The 25493-nt window shown below is 40.1% G+C and overlaps 1 protein-coding gene across 1 annotated transcript in view; it reads right to left on the bottom strand.

Moving 5' to 3' along the window:
• Window positions 1-6827: 6827 nt before the first annotated feature.
• Window positions 6828-25493, bottom strand: part of UBL3 (ubiquitin like 3) — a 46928-nt gene continuing 28262 nt past the window's right edge. The window contains exons 2-5 of the mRNA XM_068984339.1: window positions 16735-16843; window positions 12243-12329; window positions 10130-10207; window positions 6828-9828 (exon numbers count right to left, since the gene is read on the bottom strand). Coding sequence (XP_068840440.1) covers window positions 9776-9828; window positions 10130-10207; window positions 12243-12329; window positions 16735-16843 — 327 coding nt within the window. The 3' untranslated portion in view covers window positions 6828-9775. The remainder of the gene's footprint in view (window positions 9829-10129; window positions 10208-12242; window positions 12330-16734; window positions 16844-25493) is intronic.

The raw sequence follows: 25493 nt of genomic DNA, 5'->3' as shown, positions 1-25493 counted from the left end.
CCCTCTCCTGTCCCACGCCAGGTCCTGACTGTCCTCATATTTACAATTCAGGTGTCCTGGCCCCTGGGGGCCGGGCTCCACAGAGCCCCTTATCTTCTTGTTTATTTATTTGTTCCGTACGGATGCCTGGCCTACCTCCCAATGTGTTCAGAAGCAAGAAACGGCTGGGATGGGTCTATTTCAAAAAAGAAGAAGAGGCAAGAGAGTTCACATCTTTTGAGCGTTTGCATGTGTGGGTTTTTGCGTGGATATTAGCTCATGGGAGCTCAGCAATCATTCAACCACTGGGACACTGGGTGTTCTATCCCTGTTCACATGGAGAAACGATGTGTAGAGAAGTGAAACTGTGCCCACACTCGTCAGACTGATTTATGGTGGGCCTGGGGCCAAAAGCACCTCTGTCTGATGGTGGGGCCTGTGTTTTTCCATGTTACCTACAGGGCTTATGTAGAGACTGGACAGCTGTGTAGACAGTAAACGGAAAAGGAAGGCTAAGGGTATAAACAGCTGCCAGAGGGTGTAAAACAGAGCTCAGAGTTTTCGAGCACCAAGGAACGGATTGCTGGCTCTTGTCTGATAACTAGGTCAACACAATTCATGAAGAAGACACTTTTTTGAGAAATTTGCTGCAAAGACCTTCTGTCATTATGGGGTCAACCCAGTGATGTCTAAGGTCTTCCACCAGTCAGGAACTGTCGAATCTCCCCCCTTGGAAAGTGGGGCTGCGCTGGTGCGGGTTTGATTGTGGGACGTGTCCAGGTATGTGAGCAGCCTGGGGAAGGTGAGTGGCATCTAGAAGCAGGGCCTGGACACCTGGACTCCAAGGAGCTGCCAGGCCAGAGTCAGAAAGAATGGGCCAGTGCTGGGTTTCCAGGACACACGAGGCTGGGCCCAGGGGTGCGTGTGTGTGTGTGTGTGTGTGTGTGTGTGTGTGTGTGCGCGTGTGTGTGTCTGTGTGTATGGAACCAATGTGCAAAGGGGTCAAGCAGGTGGAAACAGGGTAAGTCTGGAGTCATTCCAAAATGAAGGCAATCCACTTCTGTGCTTCCTTTTTTTTTTTTCCCTCCTCGATATCCCTCTTCTTCTTTTAGTTGGAGAATCATTTTATTCTCCAGTCATTAATTGGAGAATCATTGCTTTGCAATGTTGTGTCAGTTTCTGCTGTACAACCACATGTATCAGCTATACATATATACACGCCCCCTCGCCCTTGGACCTCCCTCCCTCCCCCTCCCATCCCCTAGGTCGTCCCAGGGCCCGCGCTGAGCTCCCTGCGCTGTGCAGAAGCTTCCCATCAGCTGTTGCACACACAGTCGCGCATACATGTCAGTGCTACTCTCTCAGACCCACCCTCTCCTTCTCTCGTTTTGTCCGTGTGTCCACTCTCTATTTGTGCCCTCTAGATAGGTTCACCTGTACCAATTTTTTTTTTTAGATTCCACATGTATGCGCTAATATGCAGTATTTGTTTTTCTCTTTCTGACCTACTTCACTCTGTAATATCCAGATCACCTTCTGATTTGTGTGTGATGGATTAGGGGTAAAACAAAAGTGGAAAAACGGTTTTCATCTCTTCACCTTTAGGAGTCTTTGAATTCTTTATAAAAAAGTATTTTTTAAAAGTACAAAAGCAGTTTGGTAATTTATAATTTATTACAGTAGAAAGGCTGGAGGGGCCAAGTGTCTTCTAGAGGGTGATCTCACTGCTCTAACCCCCTGCAGGAAAAGTCCAGATTTCAGAATTGGAGAGGGGTTGCTGCTGAGTTTCCCCACATTGCATTCCTGGCTGGTTTTTCAAGGCTCAACTTTCTCATTTCCTCCCCCTCGGTCAGGGACTTGGTGTTCTAGCCATACTGTGTGCGTGCCCAGTTGCTTAGTCATGTCCAAGTCTTTGCAACCCCCTGGACTGTAGCCCAACCAGGCTCCTCGGTCCATGGGCTTCTCCAGGCAAGAATACTGGAGTGGGTTGCCATGCCCTCCTCCAGGGGATCTTCCCGACTCAGGTTTCAAGCCCGAGTCTCCTGCATTGGCAGGAGGACTCTACCACTAAGCCACCTCGGGGCTACTCACAGTTTCCTGGCCAGATCACCCACTCTTGTGTCTGGGCCTTTGCATTTCCGTTTGATTGCATCACTGCCCCCTACCCCAACCCCGACCTTTCTCTCTGACCCTCCACCATGCTCCTTTTCCTGGCCAAGGCCTACTCATATTTCTGGGCAAAAAAATTATTTTTTTATTATGGTAAAATATATATGACAGAATTTACCATATTAACTATTTTTAAGTGTACAAGTTGGGGCATGACATACATTCATCGTGTTGTGCAAACATCGCTGCCATTCATCTCCAGAACACTTTCGTCTTCCCAAACTGAAACAGAGTCTCTATCTCCCCAGCCCTACTTTCCCCGACTCCTGGTCACCTCTATTCTACTTTCTGTCTCAGTGAATTTGCCTATTCAAGGTACTTTGACTAAGTGGAATCATTATTTGTCATTTTGTGAGTTCTTATTTCACTTAGAATAGTACCTTCCAGGCTCCTCCAGGTTGTAGCACGTGTCAGAATTGCCATGCTTTTCAAGGTTCTGTTGTCGGACAATGCCACATTTTGCTTCTCTCTTCACGTGCTTGAGCGGTTGCCATCTTTTGGATACTGTGAATAATCTTGCTATGAACACTGACCTGCAAATCCCTCTCGTTTTTGATTCCACTTGGACACTGTCTACTCCCCAAACCAGTTCTGATTCCCCTACCATTCAGGTAACCTTCCCCCTTTGCCCACCCAATTTCAGATTTTTTTTTTTTTTTCTCATTCCTCTTGTCCTGGGGTGAAAACAACCAGCAAATCCTTAGCATGTAGGCTTTGCCTCAGTCTCTACTCTCTAGGGAACCTCAGCTCAGAAATATATATGGTAAGTCCCCTATATATGAATCTTTAACTTCCGAACTTCAGAAGATGCAGACATGTGGCCTCATGCCCAGGCAGGTAAGTCAGCTCATGAGTCTGGCGCACATTGTCACGCATGTACATCCTCCACAACACGTGTGTGACTGTGCTTTTCTGTACTCCACTGTACAGTATGCATGGAGTGAGGCTCCTAGTGGCTTAGTGGTGAAGAATCCACCCGCCAATGCAGGAGACGCAGGTTCGGTTCCTGGTCTGGGAAGATCCCCTGGAGAAGGAAACGGCAACCCACTCCAGCATTCTTGCCTGGAAATCCCCAGAACAGAGGAAGCTGGTGGCCGAGTCCAATGGGTTGTAAAGACACAACTTAGTGACTGAACAACACTGTACAGAGTACAGTAGTTTAGCATCTTTATTTCAAGCCTTGGCAGGATGTCTGGAAGTAGTGATGTAGCTGGCACTGCTAAGAAGTGCCAGCTGGGATCCTGCACTGCTGTACTTTTCAAGGTACTGTACAGTCTGAAATGTTTTTTGCTTTTATGTATTGTGTGAAAAGTACTATAAACATACTACAGTACAATACTACATAGCTGCTTGTGTTAGTTGGGTGCCCAAACTAACTTTTTGGACTTAATGGACAAATTGGACTTACAAACACGTTCTTGGGATGGAGGGCTTTCCTTGTGGTTCAGCTGGTAAAGAATCCACCTGCAATGAGGGAGACCTGGGTTCGATTCCTGGGTTAGGAATATCCCTTGGAGAAGAGAAAGGCTACCCATTCCAGTATTCTGGCCTGGAGAATTCCATGGACTGTATAGTCCATGGGGTCGCAAAGAGTTGGACACAATTGAGCAACTTTCACTTTCTTGGCATGGAACTTGTTTGTATATAAGGGACTTACTGTACTAAGGGATGGTCACATTTCAGCTAAAATGTGATGGTAGTTCTTTGGAGACGTTGAGGATTAAGGAAGTCTTAGTAATTATGTAGGGCTCCCAAGACCATCCTCACTGGTAAGAAAGGCCACACTGGAGGGGAGAAGGAAGGGGTGGGTGCCTAGAAATGAATGAGGGGTGTGGTGGGGGGTGGTGGTGAGAGAATAACCCTGATGCAGAGGACAGAAAAGAACAGAGAAATTCAGGAGGGAGTCAGATTTAGCTCCTGTTAAATAATCCATTCTTGCACTCGACGTGTGACTCTCCTCTGCATCCTCCCTGTACGAAAGGGCCTTTGTTCCTTCCAACGGCCTCTGCTCGAACACTTCCTATAACAGCAGTCTCACTACTCAAAAAGAGCTGCTTTCATTTCTGCACTTCAGAACCAAATGGAATCAAAATCTGCCTACTTGCAATTTCTGCCCCTGAGTTCTGTTCTGACCACCTCAGCGGCTCCCATGAGGTACCAGGCCTTTCCTGCATTACAGACCTTCAAACATGTGAAGTTATCTGCTTCTGTTTTTTCTTTGGGGGGTTAACAGCTCACTGGTGACATCATTTCCAGGTCCTTTGGTACCCTGGTTGGTCACCTTTGGACACACTCAGGTGTGTCACTGAAACTTCAAACGTGGGGCCCAGCACAGAACCCAGATACAACATCCCAGGAGGGGGTCTGGGGCAATTGTAGGAGGTGGGCAGGGGGGCGGTACTGCTCAGCCAGTGTGCACGGCTCCTACAATCCTGCCCAGTATGCCCATCCGGCTTTGGTGACTTGAGCCCAAGGCAGCCAAGTTCCTCTTTTCCATCTCCAGCCTCTTACCCCATTTCCATTTCTGTCTTAACTCCATTTGTTGCAGTCTTTCCACTGTTTTCCTTTGTGTTCTTGTATTTAAGTGGTTGAGTTTCTGGCCATCTGCAAGAAGGTGACCATTTGGAGCCACAAGTGTTCAGGTTTCATTCAGCTGATGTGAGAAGCCCAGGCATTAATATGAAAAACTAAAAAATTTCAAAACTCCCCAGGTGGTTCCAGCATGCAACCAGGGTTGACACCCAGCAGCATATCACTGCCCTGTCCTTTCTGAACACAGTAAACATGTACTTCTTATTTCCTCTCCACCCAGCTCATTCCAAGTGATCATTCTCCGAGGTGTTAAGACACCTACTATACTCACCCTTGATTTACGTGGCCAAGCTCCCGGTCTGCTCGTGCTAAGTTATGAGACTGGAGAGCTGACTTGTTGCCTCGATGGTCTTCTCAATGTTTTTCCTTCCTCATCACAGTAACTTGTGACTATATGGTCATATTTACTTGTGAGGGATCTGCATGCCGAACTTTCATTTTTTTCTCTCCTTTTCCTAATCTGCTTCTTCAGGACATCCAGAACGATGCGGGTGCCTGGCCTCTACTTACAACAGAAGGCCCTTTGACAGGGTTGCAGGTTGGTCAGGTAAGTTCTTTGCCCAATCAGTGCTCTAAATATTTATCTTAAAATAATCCTTTCAACCCTACAAAATAGATATTATTCTTACTCTACACATGAACCAACCAGAGCCCAAAGGTTAAGGAAGTGGACCCTGAAGCCCTGCGGTTTTCCTGCATGGTATCCTGTGCTCTGAGGGCTGAGGGGCAGGGGTAGTCAGGATGGAGATATGTTAAATCAAAATTTTTAAAATGTCTGAGAAGCATTGGTAGAAAGCACGCTGATTAGTGGAGCGCTGTTAAGAAACCCCACCTCCCACCCCAGAGAGAAAACCATAGTGTGTGATGAAGCAGCGAGGACTGGGAGAGGAGCCAGGCTCCAGAATGCCAGAAAATCCACCTTATTGAGCAGACAGCTGAGAACAAAATAAATCCCTCTTTTATCATCACCACGTGGAACATGTAGCCGAAGAGCAGCATGGATTAAACCTGGAGGTTCCACCTCTGCTTGTGGTCAGCACTGTTCCCCTCTACATCCTGCTCCCTCGTTACTTAAAATGAGGTTTCTTCTACTACAACGTAGACTTCCTGTCCATCAAAATAAGATGTCTGTAGAAAATACAAATCAGATACTAAATGTCTGAATGTACAGTAACTACACTCTAGAATTGTCTCCACCTGAGATACTGTTTTCAAAACAAATTACTTCTACATCTACGTTAAGAAATATCTGTGTCTTTTTCTCTTTTTTTGCCCACACCAGGTGGCGTGAGCGATCTCCCAGCCAGGGATGGGACCCCGGACCCCTGCAGTAGAAGCACAGTGTCCTAGCCACTGGACTTCAGGGAAGCCCTCAATTCCTGCTTTTAATTGGCTGAATCAAAGGAGAGACTGGCACACCCCCTTTTCACAGCATTACTTTACAATGCCTACTGTGTATTTCTTTAAAGTTGTCATCTTGAAAAAGAGGCATAATTATAAAAAAATAATATCACAAGACATTTGATGTCACTGTCAAGAGTCACAAAATAACTTTAGTAAATGAAATGTTCTCGTGTTCTAGTACTGGATTAAACTTTACCAGGACTTAGGTGTTGATTTGATTTTGTCCATGAACTCTTTCAGAAGTCAGCTCTCCAGTCACCCAGTCTGTGAAAGGGCTTCATGTATCAAGAGTCTTCTGAAGAAACGTGCGCCAGGAGGCTGGCTGCGATAGCCTGAGGGAGCCACTGCCGACGGCCACGGGGCCTGCTCTGCCAGGACAGGGAAACTGCTGAGGAGACGGCCAGCAGCCTGTGGTTTGGTTTCAACCCCAAGTATAGGCTATGCGTGCTCCTTCAAGCCCTCCTCCCACCCCCAATCACCTGGTTTGGCTAACCAGTGACTATATCACAAACTAATAATGGGAAAAAAAATTGAGAAAAGCCTGTGACAGTTACCAATAAGGACAGTGTGAAGGCATACTCAGTCTTCCTTGATCACTTTCCCTTTGGTTTAGGTAACACAGAAGAATAAAGGGCTGACACAATACTGATTTTATTGAAGAATGTAATGAAATAAACTGAAGGAAAAAAGAGGAAGATAGTGGAGACACAAAATTTTTACACCAAAATTATGAACAGAAGTCATTTAAAAGAAGAGAAATATTCTACAACAGATGAAGAAAGTTTTAATTTCTTTTCACATTAAACATCGTATACCACAATCAGCTAACAGAAATTACTGTAACATTGGTCAAGATGACATAAAACTAAGGATAAATGTCTGTTATGAGGAAACCTCATTTAATGTCAGTGATGATGTCAGATACTATACTTTTCATAAGAAATAATTTATCTTGAAGAGAAAGTAAATAAGTCAGATCAAGGAGACATGCTGAGGTTTTAATGAAGAAGAAAAGCTTTGCCTTTCCCAGAATGCTTAAAATCCAGGACAATTTAGGTAGAAGACAGGAATTAAATACCAAGTGCTAGGAGGGTCACAGACCCGTAACTCAGGCTGTGTTCACAGGACTGAACCTCTGTAGCCCTCACCTTTCAGTGAGTGAGCTACTGTTTCTGGCGGAGGGATCTTCACTGGGATGTGGTATTGATTTTAACCGTCAAGCAGTCCAAATAACTATTTTAAAAAGGGACAGTTGAGTATTTTCATGTATACACTATTAAGGCATCTACATTTTTGGTGTTTTCAGTATATAATTTTACTGCTATTTTTTATTCTTTTTTCATTTTGCACAACAATGATATTAGGTATTAAATGACATTTCTTTCTCTACTAATGATCCAGTTTATCCATTTTGCAAACTCCAAATTGCAGTCTTGTGAAGGGAAATTTATAATATGGGAACACATAGAAAAATACATAGAAAACCAATAGGGAATGTGGCTAGCCATCATAAAATTTCAATAATAATTTAACTGATAGTCTTTAACTTTGGAAAAACAGAATAATTAGAATTAAAATAGGTATTAAAAATAATTACCAGTAGTTTATATTAGGAAAGAATACAGCCAAAAATGGCTTAATTGCCCAATTAAGTAACTACCAGATTCTTCTTTAGTCAACACTAACAGAATTCACATTTGAGCCAGTCAACAAAGCATATAAATATTCAACATCTCTTGAATAGAACATCTTAGTGATAACAGAGACTACGTAATTCTACCCATTGTCATGACTGTGCACAAATTAACCAGGTTAAATATCAGAGATACACTGGGAATCCTCCCAAAACTAACAATAGAATATTCAACAAAGTTTCTTAAAGATTCAGAAATAAAAATTGAACAATTATAACATGGATGAGACAGTATTTAAACAACTATCAACCTAATCAAAGACTTTTAAAATTACCACCAAAATGCACTATGATATTTTTTTATTTAGTGTACAGAAAGAATCTATAAGTACAGGTTGCAGAAAGAAAATGTTTAGTGCTATTTACATTCATTTTAAAACTCTGCTCTATACAAATTTAATTCTGATCAGTATGAACAATATTTTTGTAGATCTGCTGCATATAAAGCCTTTTCATCAAAGCATTAACAATGAATAAAATAACCTGATTACCTTTAAACGAAGCTGACTGAAACCATTTACACTTACTGCTTGTAAGGGCCGTGGACACTCATTTCAGTACAGGACATTACGTCAGCCTGCAACTTCATTTTTATAAAGGCTAGAGTTATTTATATGGAATATTGTTCTATATACTACACGCCAATCTATATTTAAGTTCTATAGTTAGGTATTTTATGAGGTTTTTATTAAATATATTCTACACATATTCGCAATTTCACCCAGGAAGAATTTCTTCCCAGTGAAAAAATATAAAATCTTTTATATTTTTTTTACAGGTTTAGATGAAACTAGCTCATGCTTTAGCGCTGTGCAAATTGTTTTTAGCATATCAATTTTTAAATTATCGGTACAAAACAAAAGAATGGCATCCCTCATCAAGTATGCCTTGAAAATCAGCTTTTGATTTTAATACAATTGCAAGCACTAATACCCAAGGCAAACTACATAAGGAAACAGAATTAGTCCTATGGAGAATTTTTAATTTTAAGAATTCATCTGAGCTCTCATTAATGAGTAAGTATGACACGGGACACAGAGATGAGCAATAATTACGGAAAATTGAATTTGCTGATATTCAAATACATAAAAGTGGTGAATTAATGAGGTTTTCTAATATTTCTGTGCAATCATGGAAATCTACGAGTGAGTGACTGGAACTACCCCCCGCGTTAAGGCTAAGACGCGCGCGTTCCCTCTTGTGCTGTGTGAACAAGCCCCCAGTCTGACTGGAGTGCACGTGTGAAGGAAAAACAACTAGCTTCACGAGCCCTCTGCTGAGCACTTCCAACAACAGGCACACTGTGTCTTTTCATTTGTTGCAGTGAGAACAGCCGCGCTCAGGGCAGGATTCTGTGCCAGTGCAGCCGCCATGGCTGACTTCGGTAGAATTCACCCAACATTTTAGTTTCTTTTCTATTTTTTCCTCTCATGTTGGCCCAGCAATTAACTTCATTAATTGCTGAATGTCTTCCAGTGTGGATTTGCACATATGAGTATTTCTAGGTACCATAAACCATGTTATAAATTCTGCTGATGAAGAAAATAATTGTCAATTATTTTTAGTGCAAAATTGTATTTGGAACACTTGATTTGTTAGTTCTGGTGATGAAAACTTTTGTGGCAGGAAAATGGTTTCTGCTATGAAAAATCACTTGTTAACTTTTCCCCTGGAGATTGACTTGCATTCAAAAATCAATTTATATTTATATTTTAAAACTGCTTAACATAAACAAAACTACTAGAAATAAAAGTCATAGTGAAAAATGTCCTTGGTTCTTTTTACTTTCATGAGAGAAGATGACAGTGTCCACGTGGTGGTTGAGGTCCATGGGTCTACAGGCAGACGCTTTCCTGAAGGTTCTGAAGCGATGCCGGGTCACCCCTGGCCCGGCAGCATGAAAGACAAAGACCACGCCACACGCGCCAGGTAGACCGCTTACAGGATGACACAGCAGTTACTCTCTCCAGTCTTTTCACGATTCCTCTGACCTAGGGAAGTGAAGAGAAGCCTTGTTTATAAAGATGCTTAGGGGAAGCAGAGGGATTCCAGCGTAATAAGAAACAGGGATTTTTTTTTTGCTTAATGTTGGCATTTTTTTTTAAATTAAAAGGCTATAATAAATACCCTTTTAGTTTTAGCCTGTTTCCAAAATGCCTGGTTATCTGCTTAGCGAGCTCTGACCATACACTATGAGAACATCCTGTCCTCAGAATGTCCAAGAGAACTGGAGCCATTTGTGAACGCCTGCCTCTGTGGCGCAAGGCAGGAAGCTCCCAGCACACAGCTCACCTTGGGAGTTTGGCTCTGGCAAGGTCTCTCTGGCGACCAAATGCATCACTGTTGTTTTGCCAAAAGGAAGCTTTAATGCTGTGTGAAAAGAAGACAGTTTGTTACACATACATCAACCTACTGGAATCACTCACCAGAACTGAGACCACTTTAAAAGCTGACTGCTTTCTGTATGACTTCCTCAACAGACAGCACTTCTTACTAGATATAGCATTTATTACATAATGAAATTAGGTTAATATTATCAGAAGCAATTTTTATAATTCAGAAATTATTTAGTTATGACTATTAGTTTGACATATAAAAACATAGTGTAAGGAAGGGGAAAGAGAAAATACATAATTGCTTAACCTAATTTTATTTAGTCACCTAATAAAATTCCTGCATCAAAGAGGTCACCACAATGTAGAAATAGAAGAAATGACATATTAATGATTTTAAACATAATAATAATAATTTTATATTTTCAACCTTATATTCTTCTATTGGAAAACAATTTTCTTTAAAAGGTTATTTTAAATAAATGAATCACTGTTTGGCATTATTAGTAATAACTGTTTCTATTCAAGCCTTTAAAAGGTTTTTCTCATTTATAAGTAACGATTTTTGTTATGAAATATTTCAGAAACAGAGTAATATAATACACCCATGTATCCATGAACCAGTTACACAAAGTAAATCCCTTTGTCATTCTGTGTATACAATGAGAAGCAGACAGTGCAGCTACGGCCTGGAGTTGTTTCTGCAGTTGCAATGTTCTAGTTCTGAGTTTCAGTCTACTCCCCTCACTTGGAATTAAAGGCAGGCTCAGATCAGTACCCAACAAGCTCAGTCCTCCTGCTACCCGCTGTTTAAATCTTCCCTATAGGATGATGGTTAAGAAGAGCCCTAATAATCTTCAATATTCCTAATATTTCATATGATCAATGTGACTTTCCATCTTATTTAATGCTACCCAGACACCATACAACACTTCTAGTTATATACTGAAACGTTCTATCTATCTGTCATAATAATCATTTGCATTCATCTACTCCAGCCCTCATCACACAGTATTTTAACAGTGAATTTTATCTGCTTCTATTATCTAATACCAGACTACCTTGAAGGAAGAGATTCTATCTTTTTCAATCCTGTATCTTTAACTGTTTAGCACTGTTGTCACATAAGAAATAAATAGATGCTGAGTGAGTGAGTGAGTGAATGAATGAAAAGAGCCTACCTTGAAGGAAGATCAGATTAAACATTTCAATTGTTAGGTTTAGAGGAAAAAACCCATCACTATATGTATACAAAGATACATTAAGGTAGATCACTTCCTCTGCCTACAAATTTCTATTGATAATTATAATGTATGTGAAATACTGGTACTTAAAACCAAATTCTGCTCATGGTAGAAAATGCACCCCCATGAGGGGGCACTATTGAGCCACGTCTCTGCATTCACACGTGAAGAGCAGTAATAACTAACACAGTGTGTAACAGGTGCCAAGCACTGTTCTGAGGCACTATGGTTATTCTACCTTACTGATGAGGAGACCGCAACACCAGGACAGAGAGCAGGCAAGGAACTGGCTCGAGGTCACGGAGCCAGTGAGCAGTGCAGCTAAGCTCCCACACGGACAACCTGGCTCTAAGGCCTGCTCTTCCAGTCGCTGTGCTTCACTGGTTCTCTAACATGACTCGCTGACCTGCATTTCTGCATGATTACCAATTCCATCAATTACAGTCAAAACGAAAAACATCCCTTCAATATTATATCTGAAAATCCACCATCATAAACTTTGCCGAGTTTGTGTCTGGATTTAACTTAAAAATATGACATCTAAATTACATTATCCAGAGGTAAAATTAAACTACATTTATAAAATAATAAGTGTGGATTCCCATCTCTAATGGCTTAAGAGTTTATTTTACAAGGTGGTAAACACTTAAGCATAGAGCTGAAATTAGAATGCAAAATGCAAAAATGTAGACATACCAAAAACTAGGCAAAATTCATAGAGTTTGAAATTGTATGTTTTTAGCAAAACCAGACATGAGCATCTAAATGAACAAATGAGTGATGCTGCTGCAAGACAGGAACTAAGTCCATTACAAAGTTGACCATTACCTCCTAATGTGACATTTCCGTGCAGAAATCTTCCTTGATAAATAAGGCGTAGAATATTTGGACTGCTGACCTGCTCTTCTTCCCAGTCTGAAAAGAACCAGGGAATTGTTAGGTGCATTTCAACATAAAATTAAGGCATTATCACATTGTTCTAAAATTCTGATCCCATTCAGATGAAGAGTATCACAGAGGACACCTGGAGCTTCCTGCTAACTGGAATAATCACGAGTCTCGCAAGCACTGTTCTCGCTGCTTCTCACTACATAGAAGGAACTGCTTAAGATTAGTCTTTGCTTCTTAAAGAACACTAAAATGTGCCCGAACACAGTCCTGAAATTTAAAAACTAAAACAAATGAGTTGGGGAAAGTCTAATCCTAGTTAAAAAGAAGTCAGTTGAAAATTAATTTTAATTATCAAAATAACAGAAAACATTGCAATATTCCAGTATCTGTACCTGTTAAAACATATATTTGAGGCTGGGAACAGTAGGTTTAACAAAGATTTTTAAAAGCATTAGTATATTGGTAAAGAGCATAACAACAACAAAAAAATTTATACCTCAGTAACTAGAAAATTAAAATTTTAAAAAGCAGAACAGTGTCTACTTTTTCATAATGTGGATAACTTTATTATTTTTAAGCTAACTGATAAACATTACAGAAGATACAATTTTAGTTCACTTTACCCAAAATTCTCAGAATGAACTTGAAAAGCAACAGATATCACAAGGTACTATACAAGTATGAAATCTAGGATAATGTACAAAGACAATCGAAAGGCAACTGGTGTGTAGAATGGATAACAGAATACTTCAGTTTAGAGTATAACTTACCTTATTATGGTAAAATACAGAATACAATTCTGTCAAAATAGTGGCCTGAGGACATTGTATCATGACAAAGTATGGGGTCAGTAATTTTCACTACCTTGTAGATACAGAATTTTAAGTTGTGATTTTGACAGAGACTTGAGAATTCCATCATCAGCTTTCTTAAGAATTCTAGCACCATGTGTGTGTTTCCTACAGAAGTTCCTGCTTTCATGAGATAACTGTCAACACAAAGACTAGTTTAAAACACTCCCAAGAGCAAGTGACAGAAGAGAAAGGAGGTGAGTGGAGGGCTCTCCCTTTTGCCTTGTTTTGACTGTTCAAGATGATGGAGTGAGTTTGATACCACCAGTGCCTGTCGGTGACTCAGCATGGCGGGAAAGGAGAGATGAGCCCCAGCCCTACCCCCAGCCTCTCCCCCGTCCATCCCCCTTCAGTGCCCTCTGACTCCCATGGTCCCAGGCCCCTCTCCTCCAGAAGGAAGACCAAATAAATTGTTAACACTTTGGTATGGATTACTTTGAATTCATCACACCCAAGATTATTGTGAGTAGAAAATTTCCTTTAGCATTGTTCATTGTGTCAATAAATTAGGAAAACTCAGCAGTGGCCACAGGACTGGAAAAGGTCAATTTTCACTCCAATCCCCAAAAAGGGCAATACCAAAGAATGTTCAAACTATCGCACAATTGCACTCATTTCACATGCTAGAAAGGTAATGCTCAAAATCCTTCAAGTTAGGTTTCAACAATAGGTGAACTGAGAACTCTCAGATGCACAAGCTGGATTTAGAAATGGCAGAGGAACAGGAGATCAAACTGCCAACATCCACTGGAACATAGAAAAAGCAAGAGATTCCAGAAAAACATCTATTTCTGCTTCACTGATTATGCTAAAGCCTTTAACTCTGTCAATCACAACAAACTATGGAAAATTCTTAAAGGGATGGGAACACCAGACCACCTTACCTGCCTCCCTCCTAAGAAACCTGTATGCAGGTCAAGAAGCAACAGTTAGAACCTGGACATGGAACAACAGACTGGTTCCAAATTGGGGAAGGATTTTACATCAAGGCTGTATACTGCCACCTTGCTTATTTAACTTATATGCAGAGTACATCATGTAAAATGCTAGATGGATGAAGCACAAGCTGGAATCAAGAATGCCAGGAGAAATACAACTAAGATCATGGCATCCACTCCCATAACTTCATGGCAAATAGATGGGGAAACAACAGAAACAATGACAGACTTTATTTTCTTGGACTCCAAAAATCACTGCAGATGGTGACTGCAGCCATGAAATAAAAAGACACTTGCTCCTTGGAAGAAAAGCTATGACGACCCTAGACAGCATATTAAAAAGCAGAGGCATCACTTTGCTGACAAAGGTCCATATAGTTAAAGCTATGGTTTTTCCAGTAGTCATATATGGACGTGAGAGTTGGACTATGAAGAAGCTGAGCGTCAAAGAACTGATGCTTTTGAACTTTGGATTTGGAGAAGACTCTTTAAAGTCCCTTGGACTGAAAGGAGATTCAACCAGTCCATCCTAAAGGAAATCAGTCCTGACTATTCATTGGACTGAAGCTGAAGCTGAAGCTTCAGTACTTTGGCACCTGATGCAAAAAGCTAATTCACTGGAAAAGACCCTGATGCTGGGAAAGATAGAGGGCAAGAGAAGAAGGAGGCAACAGAGGATGAGATGGTCGGATGGCATCAATGAATCAATGAACATGAGTTTGAGCAGACTCTGGGGGACAGTGAAGGACAGGGAAGCTCCACACGCTGCAGTCCATGAGGTCTCAGAGTTGGATACAACTTAGCCACTACACAAACAACATCACTCTCAGACATTTGAAAATGCTTTTCACAGTCTTACTTATCTATCCTGCCTGGCTGTGAAGACAATCCAGTATTCTAAGTTTAGTTACTTCAGCTCTTCTGAAATTCCTTCTTATCTATGACCTTTAGCTCCAGTATCTGATTCAGGAGCTAGTATTGACTTGTTCCTTGGTTATCAGCAAGAAGAAAGACCCAGTCATTTCAAAGTATTTGTCTAAAGCACTATTTCTTAAACTCAGGTCTATGAGGTTCTTTGGGTCTGAAAGTCCTCATCAAGAGTTTTTAGATTGTGTTTTCATTTTAATGATAACCTGGATGAGATTATCTAGATAATTCAAATTATTACCTTACAACCAAGTACAGCCTTGGGACTTTAGTGCTCATGTATGAGTTTAAGCTTATGATTGTACTGGTACCAAGCAGTACTTCTTTAATTGTCAAGAGGTTAACAAGAAAAGAACAAAGGACGACTTAATACATAAATGACACGTTCCTGTCAGTGAAGGCTGAATGACAATTTGGTACACTGTGTGAATGAAGGGTCTGTGGTAAATCCACACATAACTGGGTTCTCATATAGCCAGTGGGCGAAGAGGCACGCCATACTCCACAGTACCATATCCATGGGGCAAGCAGTGAGTGAGTTTTAGCAAAAATATGCCACGTGGCACATTAAAGTTGTTAATTTGAACATTACTGGTTTTAGAGCTATATTTGCATTTTCTTTGTAGATCTGTTTTAGTTTTATGGTCTATAGAAGTTAATAAGGATTAAAGACTTTCTTCTAAAAGAGTTTCATATATATAACATTATTTTCAGTTGAGCAGTACTGATCTAATTGATTCATTTTGCATACACTGTGTTCTTTGTTAATACAAGTCTTGTGCTTTAAAAGTACAAACTGTTTTGGTTAGCTCCTCTGTCCATGGGATCTCTAGGCCAGAACACTGGAGTGGGAAGCCTTTCCCTTCTGCAGGGGATCTTCCCAACCCAGGGATCGAATCCAGGTCTCCCGCATTGCAGGTGGATTCTTTACCGTCTGAGCCATCAGTGAAGTCCAGTAAAATTAGTGAAATCAGCACAAACAGTCATATCACTAGGTACATGCAATTAAGAGGATCAAAATGACCTGGGTTAGGTTCATAGGAAGAGCATAAGTTGAAGACTCGTTTGAGGACGGCACGAGTCTTATTACATGGAAAAGAACCAGAGAAAGGATTTCTCTCTCTCTCAAACACACACACACACACACACACACACACACACACACGCACACACTCCAAAATTCTGTCATGGATATTGGCTTGAAAATGCAAAGCATAAATGGATTTTATACCTTCTTGACCTTGTAGTAGTTCAGAAAACACAGGAAGTGACATGAATGAGATATTCACTTTCTGTCAAATGCAGGTTGTGTACAGAATAGACCAAAAATTAAAAAAATGTGTTATAATTTGTTAAAGATAGTTTTTCTTTGTTTTTACTTTGTGCTTTGGTGTAAAGAGTTACTGATATGAAAGTGTGTGTGTGTGTTAGCTACCTTGTGTTTTCCTTTAAAAGATAATTTTCTTTCACATTAAAACAGCTGTAAGGCCACCCAGCGACCTGATGCCCAGGCTCCTTTACCATTCTGCAGTGAGGGAGCTGAAAGGCCAAACCCAGCAGGGATGCGGCAGCCCCTTCAACTTTAAGCCTTGTACCTTCAATCATTTGCTTGTTTTCTTGTATTTTACTTACAACTTTTTCAAAATGTCTGTGAAACAAGGCAGGGCATAAAGAATCAACATTATTCATTCTCAAGAGAAAACCACCACTCACCCATCGGCCAGTTGTCATACACGTGCTTTGCGATGTCAGAAGCAGAATCATTAGGAGAAAACAGGAACTCTTTCGTTTTCCCGCTTACCAAGATGAGGCGCAAGTTTATCTGAAAGAAGATAATGATTCTTTTAAAGTCTTAACATTTTTAAAGTAAAATAACGACTTTTCATTTCAATCACATTCTCAATTATTACTAATGCCAATTTCTGTTTTTTATTTACTCAAATTCTGAAAAGATTCTTTTTAAAAGTCTGGAATTTGAGACATGATTTTATTTTCATTATTTAATACGTGTGTGTGTCTATGTGTGTGTGTGTGTGTGTGTGTGTATGTGTGTGTGTGTATTTACCATATAAATGAACAAAGGGAAAGCAGTGTGTGTGTGTGTGTGTGTGTGTGTGCGCGTGCGTGTGTGTGTGTATATTTACCATATAAATGAATAAAGGGAAAGCAAAATTCATTACGCTTTTAAATTTACTCCAGCCATGTTCAGAACTGGACTTTTACAGGTTATCACTATAACTATAAAATATACATTTTCCATTGAACAGCTAATACAAGTTATTACCCTGCAGATCACATCACTAAATAGGAAAAAAAATTCAGCTGCTAATATGCTTCTTAGAAAAAAGGAAGAGAAAAAATAAACTATATATAACTTTTTATCCTATAAAAATCATTCCAACCTAAACAAATTAACCAGAAACTAATTTTGAAGAACTTTATTAGTTAATTGGAAGAGCCGGTAACAGTAGTTCCTTTAATCCCAATTACATGATCACTCACTTTCGTGGAGCTCTGTGTAACAAAGAACACAGATGCACCCTCAGTGGAAAACCTAAGATGGACAGTTGAATTAACATTTTTGAGGGCCACTGGATTTACAGTTCCAAGCCAATATATATTTGCTTATACCATTCTTAATATAGTTTCCAAAATGTTCACTTTAAAATTTTTATCTTTGTCCATAATTAACAATTTTTTTCAACAACAATATTCATTCATCTCCCTTATAAGTTATAGATATATAGGTGAGGTTTTCTATACCTATAAGGCCTGTTATATGAGAGGAGATAACACCTTCCTAAAAAAGAAGGGCACAGCCAGAGCCCAGCTTCTCTACACAGAGCACAGAGACTGCCAACGCACCAGGTCACCCAAGCTCTCCTCCTCAGTTACTGACATCTTTCTATTATTATTAAAAACCCAGTAAACCTGTAAGATGACACAGTCTACAGTGAATAAACTGGAATCTACTGCAGCACCACCAAATACCAGTCACTCATTTACCATCCGCCACCACCACAGCCACTGCTGTTCCCAGCACCTCAAATCGCCACTTAGAAAAGGAACTGATAATTATAAAATATCTCCTCTCGCAAAATGCTATACACACCCACCTCTGCATTCAACGGGATGTAACTGGATTTCACAGCAGATGGAGTGGAATCAGGTTCCAAATTAGAAACTGTATTCTAACTGCTATGTACCCTATTATCTCAATTTTTAAAGTATTTCAAAAGATAAAAGAAGTCAGGTGAAAAGCCCTTTCGATATGACCTGTGAGAATTTTTTGCTGCCTTTCCTAAATAAAATGAAATCATACCAAAGAACTTAATACAGGAAGAGGTCTGATGAAACAACACTGTTGGAAAGAAGTAATTTGATCCAGGAACCCTAAGTTCCATTAGAATAAAATTCAAGGAAGGATTTACAATAATGATTCAGTTGTAAGAAAGCACCACCTTCTTTCTTTCCCACAGCAAATAAGTAATGAGTGACTGCCAAAGCAAGGAGCCTACTGTCTACAAAACACAGTGTGAATTTTAGTTCTCACACATACATCACTATTTAACGCTGTCTCTTTATGTGTGAATATGGGTAAATATCTATTTGCTTTGAACTTACAACGAATCTTTTAATAGCTTCAAACTACTGCGGAAGGGCCCTTCAGCCATTAATGCCCAAGAAATTATGCCCTTCAAAATGGGTCAGCCACATGTCTGCTTCACTCAGAAAGAAATATAATTAAATCCAGGCTTCCTAAGAGTTATGTAAATGATAGGAACCTACTATTTCCTGGGATCAACTTTTAAGTTAAAAATTAGTTTCTACTGAGCTTTTATTCAAGTTATAATATTTTAAAATAACGAAAAAAGGAGAAGAGGACTTAACCATTATTTTCCACAAAGGTTACACTGACACATACTTTAAATTTTCCCTAATATCTATCAGCAAGAAAATGGAAAAATAAATGATAGTGCATCCCTATCATGGAAGCTTCCTACAATCATTAAATGACATGAGATACAGACCTATATGATTTGATGTGGAAAGACATCCACAATGTATTAAACAAAAAATAAAACACACACCTCCACCTCATAAATACATAATGCTAACTGCATTCATGCTGCGAAGTTCTCGGCTTTTCCTATTTTAAACTTGGTACAATCACTGTCACTAATTAGCTCTTTCACATTTCAAAATCAACGGTCTAACAAATTTATGTTTATCAAGATGATCTGAATGTTGAAAACTTTTGGCCTGTAGATGTGCCTGACACTGTTAACTTTTGTTTTAAACGTTTACAGGTGGACATGAACTTTTCAGTTTGACACATATACTCTCAATTTACTCACGCTGGTCTGCTTTATACACTTATACTTGGGTGGCCACAGAAATTAAGTTTATAATTCATGGTACAGTTTCAAAGTGGCTTTGAGCTACAAACTGAGAAGAAAAAAAAAAGAGTAAATCTTGAAGCAATCATCCAAACATCTAGCTATATAGGTTGGTCAGTGGTTAGTTGTTCTTATAGTATAGTTAGGATTTCCTCAGCGGGTAAAGAGGGCAATGCAGGAGACAAAGGAGATGTAGGTTTGATCCCTGGGTCAGGAAGATCCTCTGGAGAAGAAAATGACAACCCACTCCAGTGTTCTTGCCTGAAAACTCCCATGGACAGAGGAACCTGGGGGGCTACAGTCCATGGGGTCGCAAAGAGTCGAATACCACCGAGCAACTAAGCAAGCACATTATAGGTAGAATCTATCACGCTTATTCAGCTTAAATGTCAATTACAGCTCCTCTCAGTAAACGTATAGCAATCCCTAAAAATGTGAGCTAGTTTCTTTAGAAAGATTAAGTATTAATTATTTAAATACTTTTTAATGAAAGACCTTTTTTCTTCTTTGAACCCAAGGTAAGTCAACCTATAAAATACCTTAAAAGAATCTCTGCTTGTGAGGTACTGGGATTCTCAACACATCAACAGTGGGTTACAAACAACACTCTTATTTACAGCTTAAAATGTGATATACTCATATACATACTCATCTAAAAACAAAACTGTTCATCAGGACTCTGAATGACTTGGTAGGAGATGGAGTACTTATTACAGAATAACACACCCAAGGGATGGCACTTAGACCATCCAAATGAATGATATATATTTTATAATTACTTTGGAGGCAAAACAAATCAAAACAAGACTATCAGTGAAGCAGAACTACCATGATCATTTCCTGTAAAGCCAATGGAAACAAAAGAAGCTCTTTCATGCATGTAATTTCAAGTTTTTGGTTTTTTTTTTTTTAAGATTTTCGGTCAAACTTATTGTGATTCCTATTTGTTGGATTATATCGATTTGGAGAAATCTTATCTACAGCTTAATTCACTCAACAATTTGTTTTGAGTAGGTCAGGATGGAAAAAAAAGTAAGAGGAAAGAGGGGGAATGGAAGATGGGATTAACTGGAACAGCCTTTGGAAATAAAACAGGAGATTATGGAGATGGACCATGCCCTCTGAAAGAAATATGACCGTTTTTCACAAAGAGATCAACACACTGATCAAAAGGGGAACTCCTGACTTCTCCGAGAGTCTCTGAGGAGCAGAGTGAGTCCCAGGACACACAGGGGAGGGCTCTGCCTGCACCTTTGTGGGGCTCATTCCTGCCTGTTTTTGCTAAAGGACAGGTAAGTGGCCAGTGGGAAAGAGATCAGACTTTCTTCGCAAATCACTTTTAAAAAGTTCTCAATTTATCTCAAGGGGATGATATCAAGTTTAAAAAAAAAAAGTCAATTCAAAAGACGACGTGGTATATATGATTCCATTTATACAATATTTTTGAAATTACTAAGTAAGAGATGGAGAGCAGTGGTGGCCAGGTTCTAGGAAGAGGGGAAGAGAGAGAGCGGCTGTTTCTATAAAGGGACAATAGGGATCCTCGGGGTGGAACTGAAACGCGTGCTGCTGGTAAGCGGCCTGTGAATCTGCACAGGACTACGTATGCACAGACACTAATGAGAGCATGCGAAATTGGAGAGCTCCGAGCAGAGCCTGTGGATTTTATCAGTGTCCATTCCCTGAGGCTACTGAACTAGTTATAAGATGCTAGCTATCATTAGCGAAAACTAGGTGAAGGGTGTATGGGATTTCCCTGTATTATTTCTTTCTATCCCATGTAAATCCATAATTATCTCAAAAAGATTATTTTAAAAATTAAGAGCTTGACTTCCTAAAAATGTATACAGTATTGTATGTTTGTCTTTACTTATGTTTCTTATTTTTATGAAGGTGAACAGTGCTTTTTAAAAAATAATCCTGTATCGAAATAGCTACTTGATCTAGAGTAAAAATATAAACTATCAGTGACTTAAGGTATGAGGCTGAAAATAGATGTTTTTTTTTTTTTTCTAGACCTATGGACTTTAATGGCATGTTCTGAATTTCTGTTAACTGCATGTTAAAGAAAAATGGAACTAAGGAGGAATATGTTCATGTTTCTACACAGGACTGATTAAAAACAAATTATTCAGATAACTGCAGTGCTTAGATATGATAACTACATATTCATAAACTTTCTTTCAGTTGTTCATTTATTCAGACATTTTCTGAAACAGATACAGTGCTTGGTGCCTGATTACAAAATATTTAATGTGAAACTTCTGGAGATTTCATACCCTGGAAGCTAGGAGGCATACAAACAACTGATTGTGGAGGAGGGGGTGGCTACAAAGTGCTCAACAAGTGTTTGCCAAATGAATATAAAAGAGAAAGGAAAGGAGAACCTGTGAGTTGGAGATTCCAGGGTAGGGTGTGTAATGTCCAGTGGCCAGAAGTAAAACCGCGACTACCCATGCACCTAGTTGGTACTCAGTCTAGCGGACTCTGATGCTATCACCCACATCTCAGAGTCCTGGGAACGACAGGACAGATATTAGCAAGTGGGAGGCTGAGTGCTGAACCCAGGGACTGCCACCACCAATACCCGCTTTGTGCCACCCAGCTCAAGTGACTGGAGGCCCAGGCAAACTCCTCAGCAAGGTCTCCGTGATTATCCTGTCACTCCAACCCCTCTTGCCCCACCATGCCCCAGTTGCATGGACCTTCTTTCAGGGCCTCAAGCTGCCAAGCTCTTTGCCTCAAGGCCTGCATCCAGGTTGTTCCTTCGGCTGAAATGCTCGCTGCCCCACTCCAATCCACACACTCTGGGCTCACATGTTTGAGAGGGGATGGCATAAAAAAATTCCCCTGCACCTAGTCACCCTGGATGAAGTGATAAAACTACATTTTCAACCAAAGAGCAGGAGAAGAATTTAAAAATATAACCGAAGAAGCCAAGAAAGCATTCCTACTTTTTTATTGGAAAGAAGGAGTAGTCCTATTTGTGAAAAAGTTGTAAGGCATTCATGAAAACAGATTTTAACTTCTAAGAAAACACACCTGGATTCTTGTCTCTGAATTTACTTGTATTATGTACTCATAAACTAAGGGGCACTGAGATTTGCTAAATGGATTAAAACCATGGGATCTTTACCTTCTTTTTAACACTTAAAATGATGAAAATGATGTATATTCTAATGTACATGAACTATTAAATCTATAGCAGTAAAAACTCAATGAGATTCCTTATTTTTTAATTGTAGAAACATCTACTCTGACAAATAGGTAAAGGAGAGGTCAAAGGGTCCTCTAGCTTAAGTTCCCAAATAAAATTATCAGAGAACACAAGCCCTGCAACAGACCACAGTGATAAAAGAAAAATAGTTGCCCTGAAGAGGGAAAAAAGAATAAGGCATTTAAAAAATCATCCTGTTCTTTACAATATGTTTGTCAGTCAACTGATTATTCAAAAGTGATAGCCAGCTCTCCTGTCCAAGCAGCACTCATTCTGGGCAGCCATGAAGACGACAATTGTCCCCAGCCGCCCGGATCCGAAGCTTATTCAGCTCGCAGACGGCTCGCGTCGACCTGTGACTAGGGATCCCGTCACTCAGTGGTGCCCCAGAGAGCAATGACCTCATGTGCTCCTGACAGCGAGGTTCTCATTTATAACTGGATGTCTCTGGAACACTTGTCAATTCTTACTTGAATATAATTGCTTTATTACTTATTATTTATTAAATTTTAAAGTCACAATAAATGATTTTACTCAGGATTTGTGTGGCAAATTACTTTGCTGCAGAACTCCACAAAATGAGCAGAAAGTGAAAAAGGCAAACATGATAAATGTGTCTACACCAGCATATAATGTTCAGTACAACTGCCAGTAAAACAGAGCACAGAAGTCTGCATCTATGCAGGATATGCCACCTGAGCTAAGAATGTCTATCGTTTATTAACATCATCACGGAGTGCTCCTCATTAGGGGTGAATGCATCAAGGCTATTCATTTAGAAAAACACAAGACCTGTGTGTTACTGAAGTTGTTACTGAATATAAATCCAGCATCATCAAAACATTTAGCATTACAATACAGAAAGCAAATGCAATAGCAGCAGATGGCTTCAATTAGATTGTAAACTCCTCAAGGGCAGAAATCACAAAGCCCTGGATCGCAGGAGACCCTGGTGCAACTCCTGGGTCGGAAGATCCCCTGGAGAAGGGACAGGCTACCCACTCAGGTGTTCCAGGGCTTCCCTTGTGGCTCAGCTGGTAAAGAATCCATCTGCAATGCAGGAGACCTGGGTTCGATTCCTGGGTTGGGAAGATCCCCTGGGGAAGGGAAAGGCTACCCACTCCACTATTCTGGCCTAGAGAATTCCATGAGGTTGCAAAGAGTTGGATACAACTGAGCAACTTTCACTTTTCTTTCTTTGGATTCCTTCTATGTCTTTACTCCTTTCTACTTCCTCCCACCATCAGCCAGTTTGTTTGTTTTTTGTTGTTTTTTTTACAGATTAGGTATCTGCGGCAGCATTACGTATTAAACATCCTAATGAAGGCATGCTACAAGTGCTGAACCAACTAATCATGCTCCCTGAAGTGCGTCAATAAAATCACCAGGGGGCCATTAGACAGGAAGAGAAAGAGACCGTGATCAGGACACTGTCTCTAAGAAGCCACAGCAACACTGAAGAGGTGGCCTGACAGTCCACGTGCTTACTAACAACCCTTATTCCAGAGTTTCAAAGCCCTCTGAACGTCTGCAATCGCTCTACACACTTTTCAGTCTTTAAACTGCTATTATTTTGGAAATTTAAATCGGAATAAGGTAGCCCGAGCATATACGATTAGAAAATATGTGGAAAACAAACCTTCTGAGCAGTCTTGCTATGCTGCAGCACAGCTACTGCACAACACACCTGTATATGTGAATGACTCCTCAAATGAGAATTTAGCAAAGAGCTCACAACTCTCTAAGACTCAAACTGCTCACCAAACTACCATTTGGGTCATTTTTGTCGTGCTTGATGTTACTGGTGGTGGTGACAACAAAGATTTACTGACTACTTAGCATGTGTCAGGAACTGTGCTAACTACTACTGTATAAAGCAGACAGTATCTTTATTTTCCAGATGAGCAGACTGAGCCTTAGCTGAGGCTAAACATCTTGCCAGAGTTAAGAGGGAGATTTGTCTGGTTTATTGAACAGCCGGAGGCTGGTTAACAGCCCGACCGCTCACCAGCTGTGACGTCCCAGACGCCGTGCCAGCACTTCACCGTTCTGGGAGCTAGGTTTGTGCGTTCTAACACCACTGCTACCAACATGCTTCATACTGCTGAGTTCATAAAATTTATATAAAATCTCTGGATACTCACACCACCCTCATTTTCTCACCTACCCAAGGCACGTGCCTGGTGGCTAGACAAGGGCTTACACACAGAGAATACCCTAACTACTCAAAATCTACTTCAAATGAGACAGTATGTGAAAGTATTCTGTAAACTCTAAAACTTTCTGTAAAAACATAAAATAGCATATTATTATCCATGTTCCCTGATTAGGGAGGAAGTGATTGTATTCAATGATCTCTAGAGTTCCATTTAAATGTAAAACTGCAAGTTAGAAGAGTTTTTAAGTTTTCCTTTGCCATTAGAAGCTAATTTTAAAAAACAGATTCCCACCATAGGACTATTAGCATTTTTTACACAATATGATCACACTCTACAGAATTTTTCTTTCTTTTTCTCAAAATAATGTTAAGAATCTCTCCATGATATGAACCATGCATTCAGCCAAAAAAAAAAAAATTCGTATCTGCTATGCAAGTGAAAGTGGAGAGTGAAAAAGTTGGCCTAAAGCTCAACATTCAGAAAACGAAGATCATGGCATCCGGTCCCATACTTCATGGGAAATAGATGGAGAAACAGTGGAAACAGTGTCAGACTTTATTTTTTTGGGCTCCAAAATCACTGCAGATGGTGACTGCAGCCATGAAATTAAAAGATGCTTACTCCTTGGAAGAAAAGTTATGACCAACCTAGATAGCATATTCAAAAGCAGAGACATTACTTTGCCGACTAAGATCC

The sequence above is a fragment of the Capricornis sumatraensis genome, chromosome 12, assembly GCF_032405125.1.
Source record: "Capricornis sumatraensis isolate serow.1 chromosome 12, serow.2, whole genome shotgun sequence".
Classification (NCBI taxonomy): domain Eukaryota; kingdom Metazoa; phylum Chordata; class Mammalia; order Artiodactyla; family Bovidae; genus Capricornis; species Capricornis sumatraensis.
The sequence above is the reverse complement of the archived record's forward strand: the minus strand, read 5'-3'. Positions and strand labels throughout refer to the sequence as shown.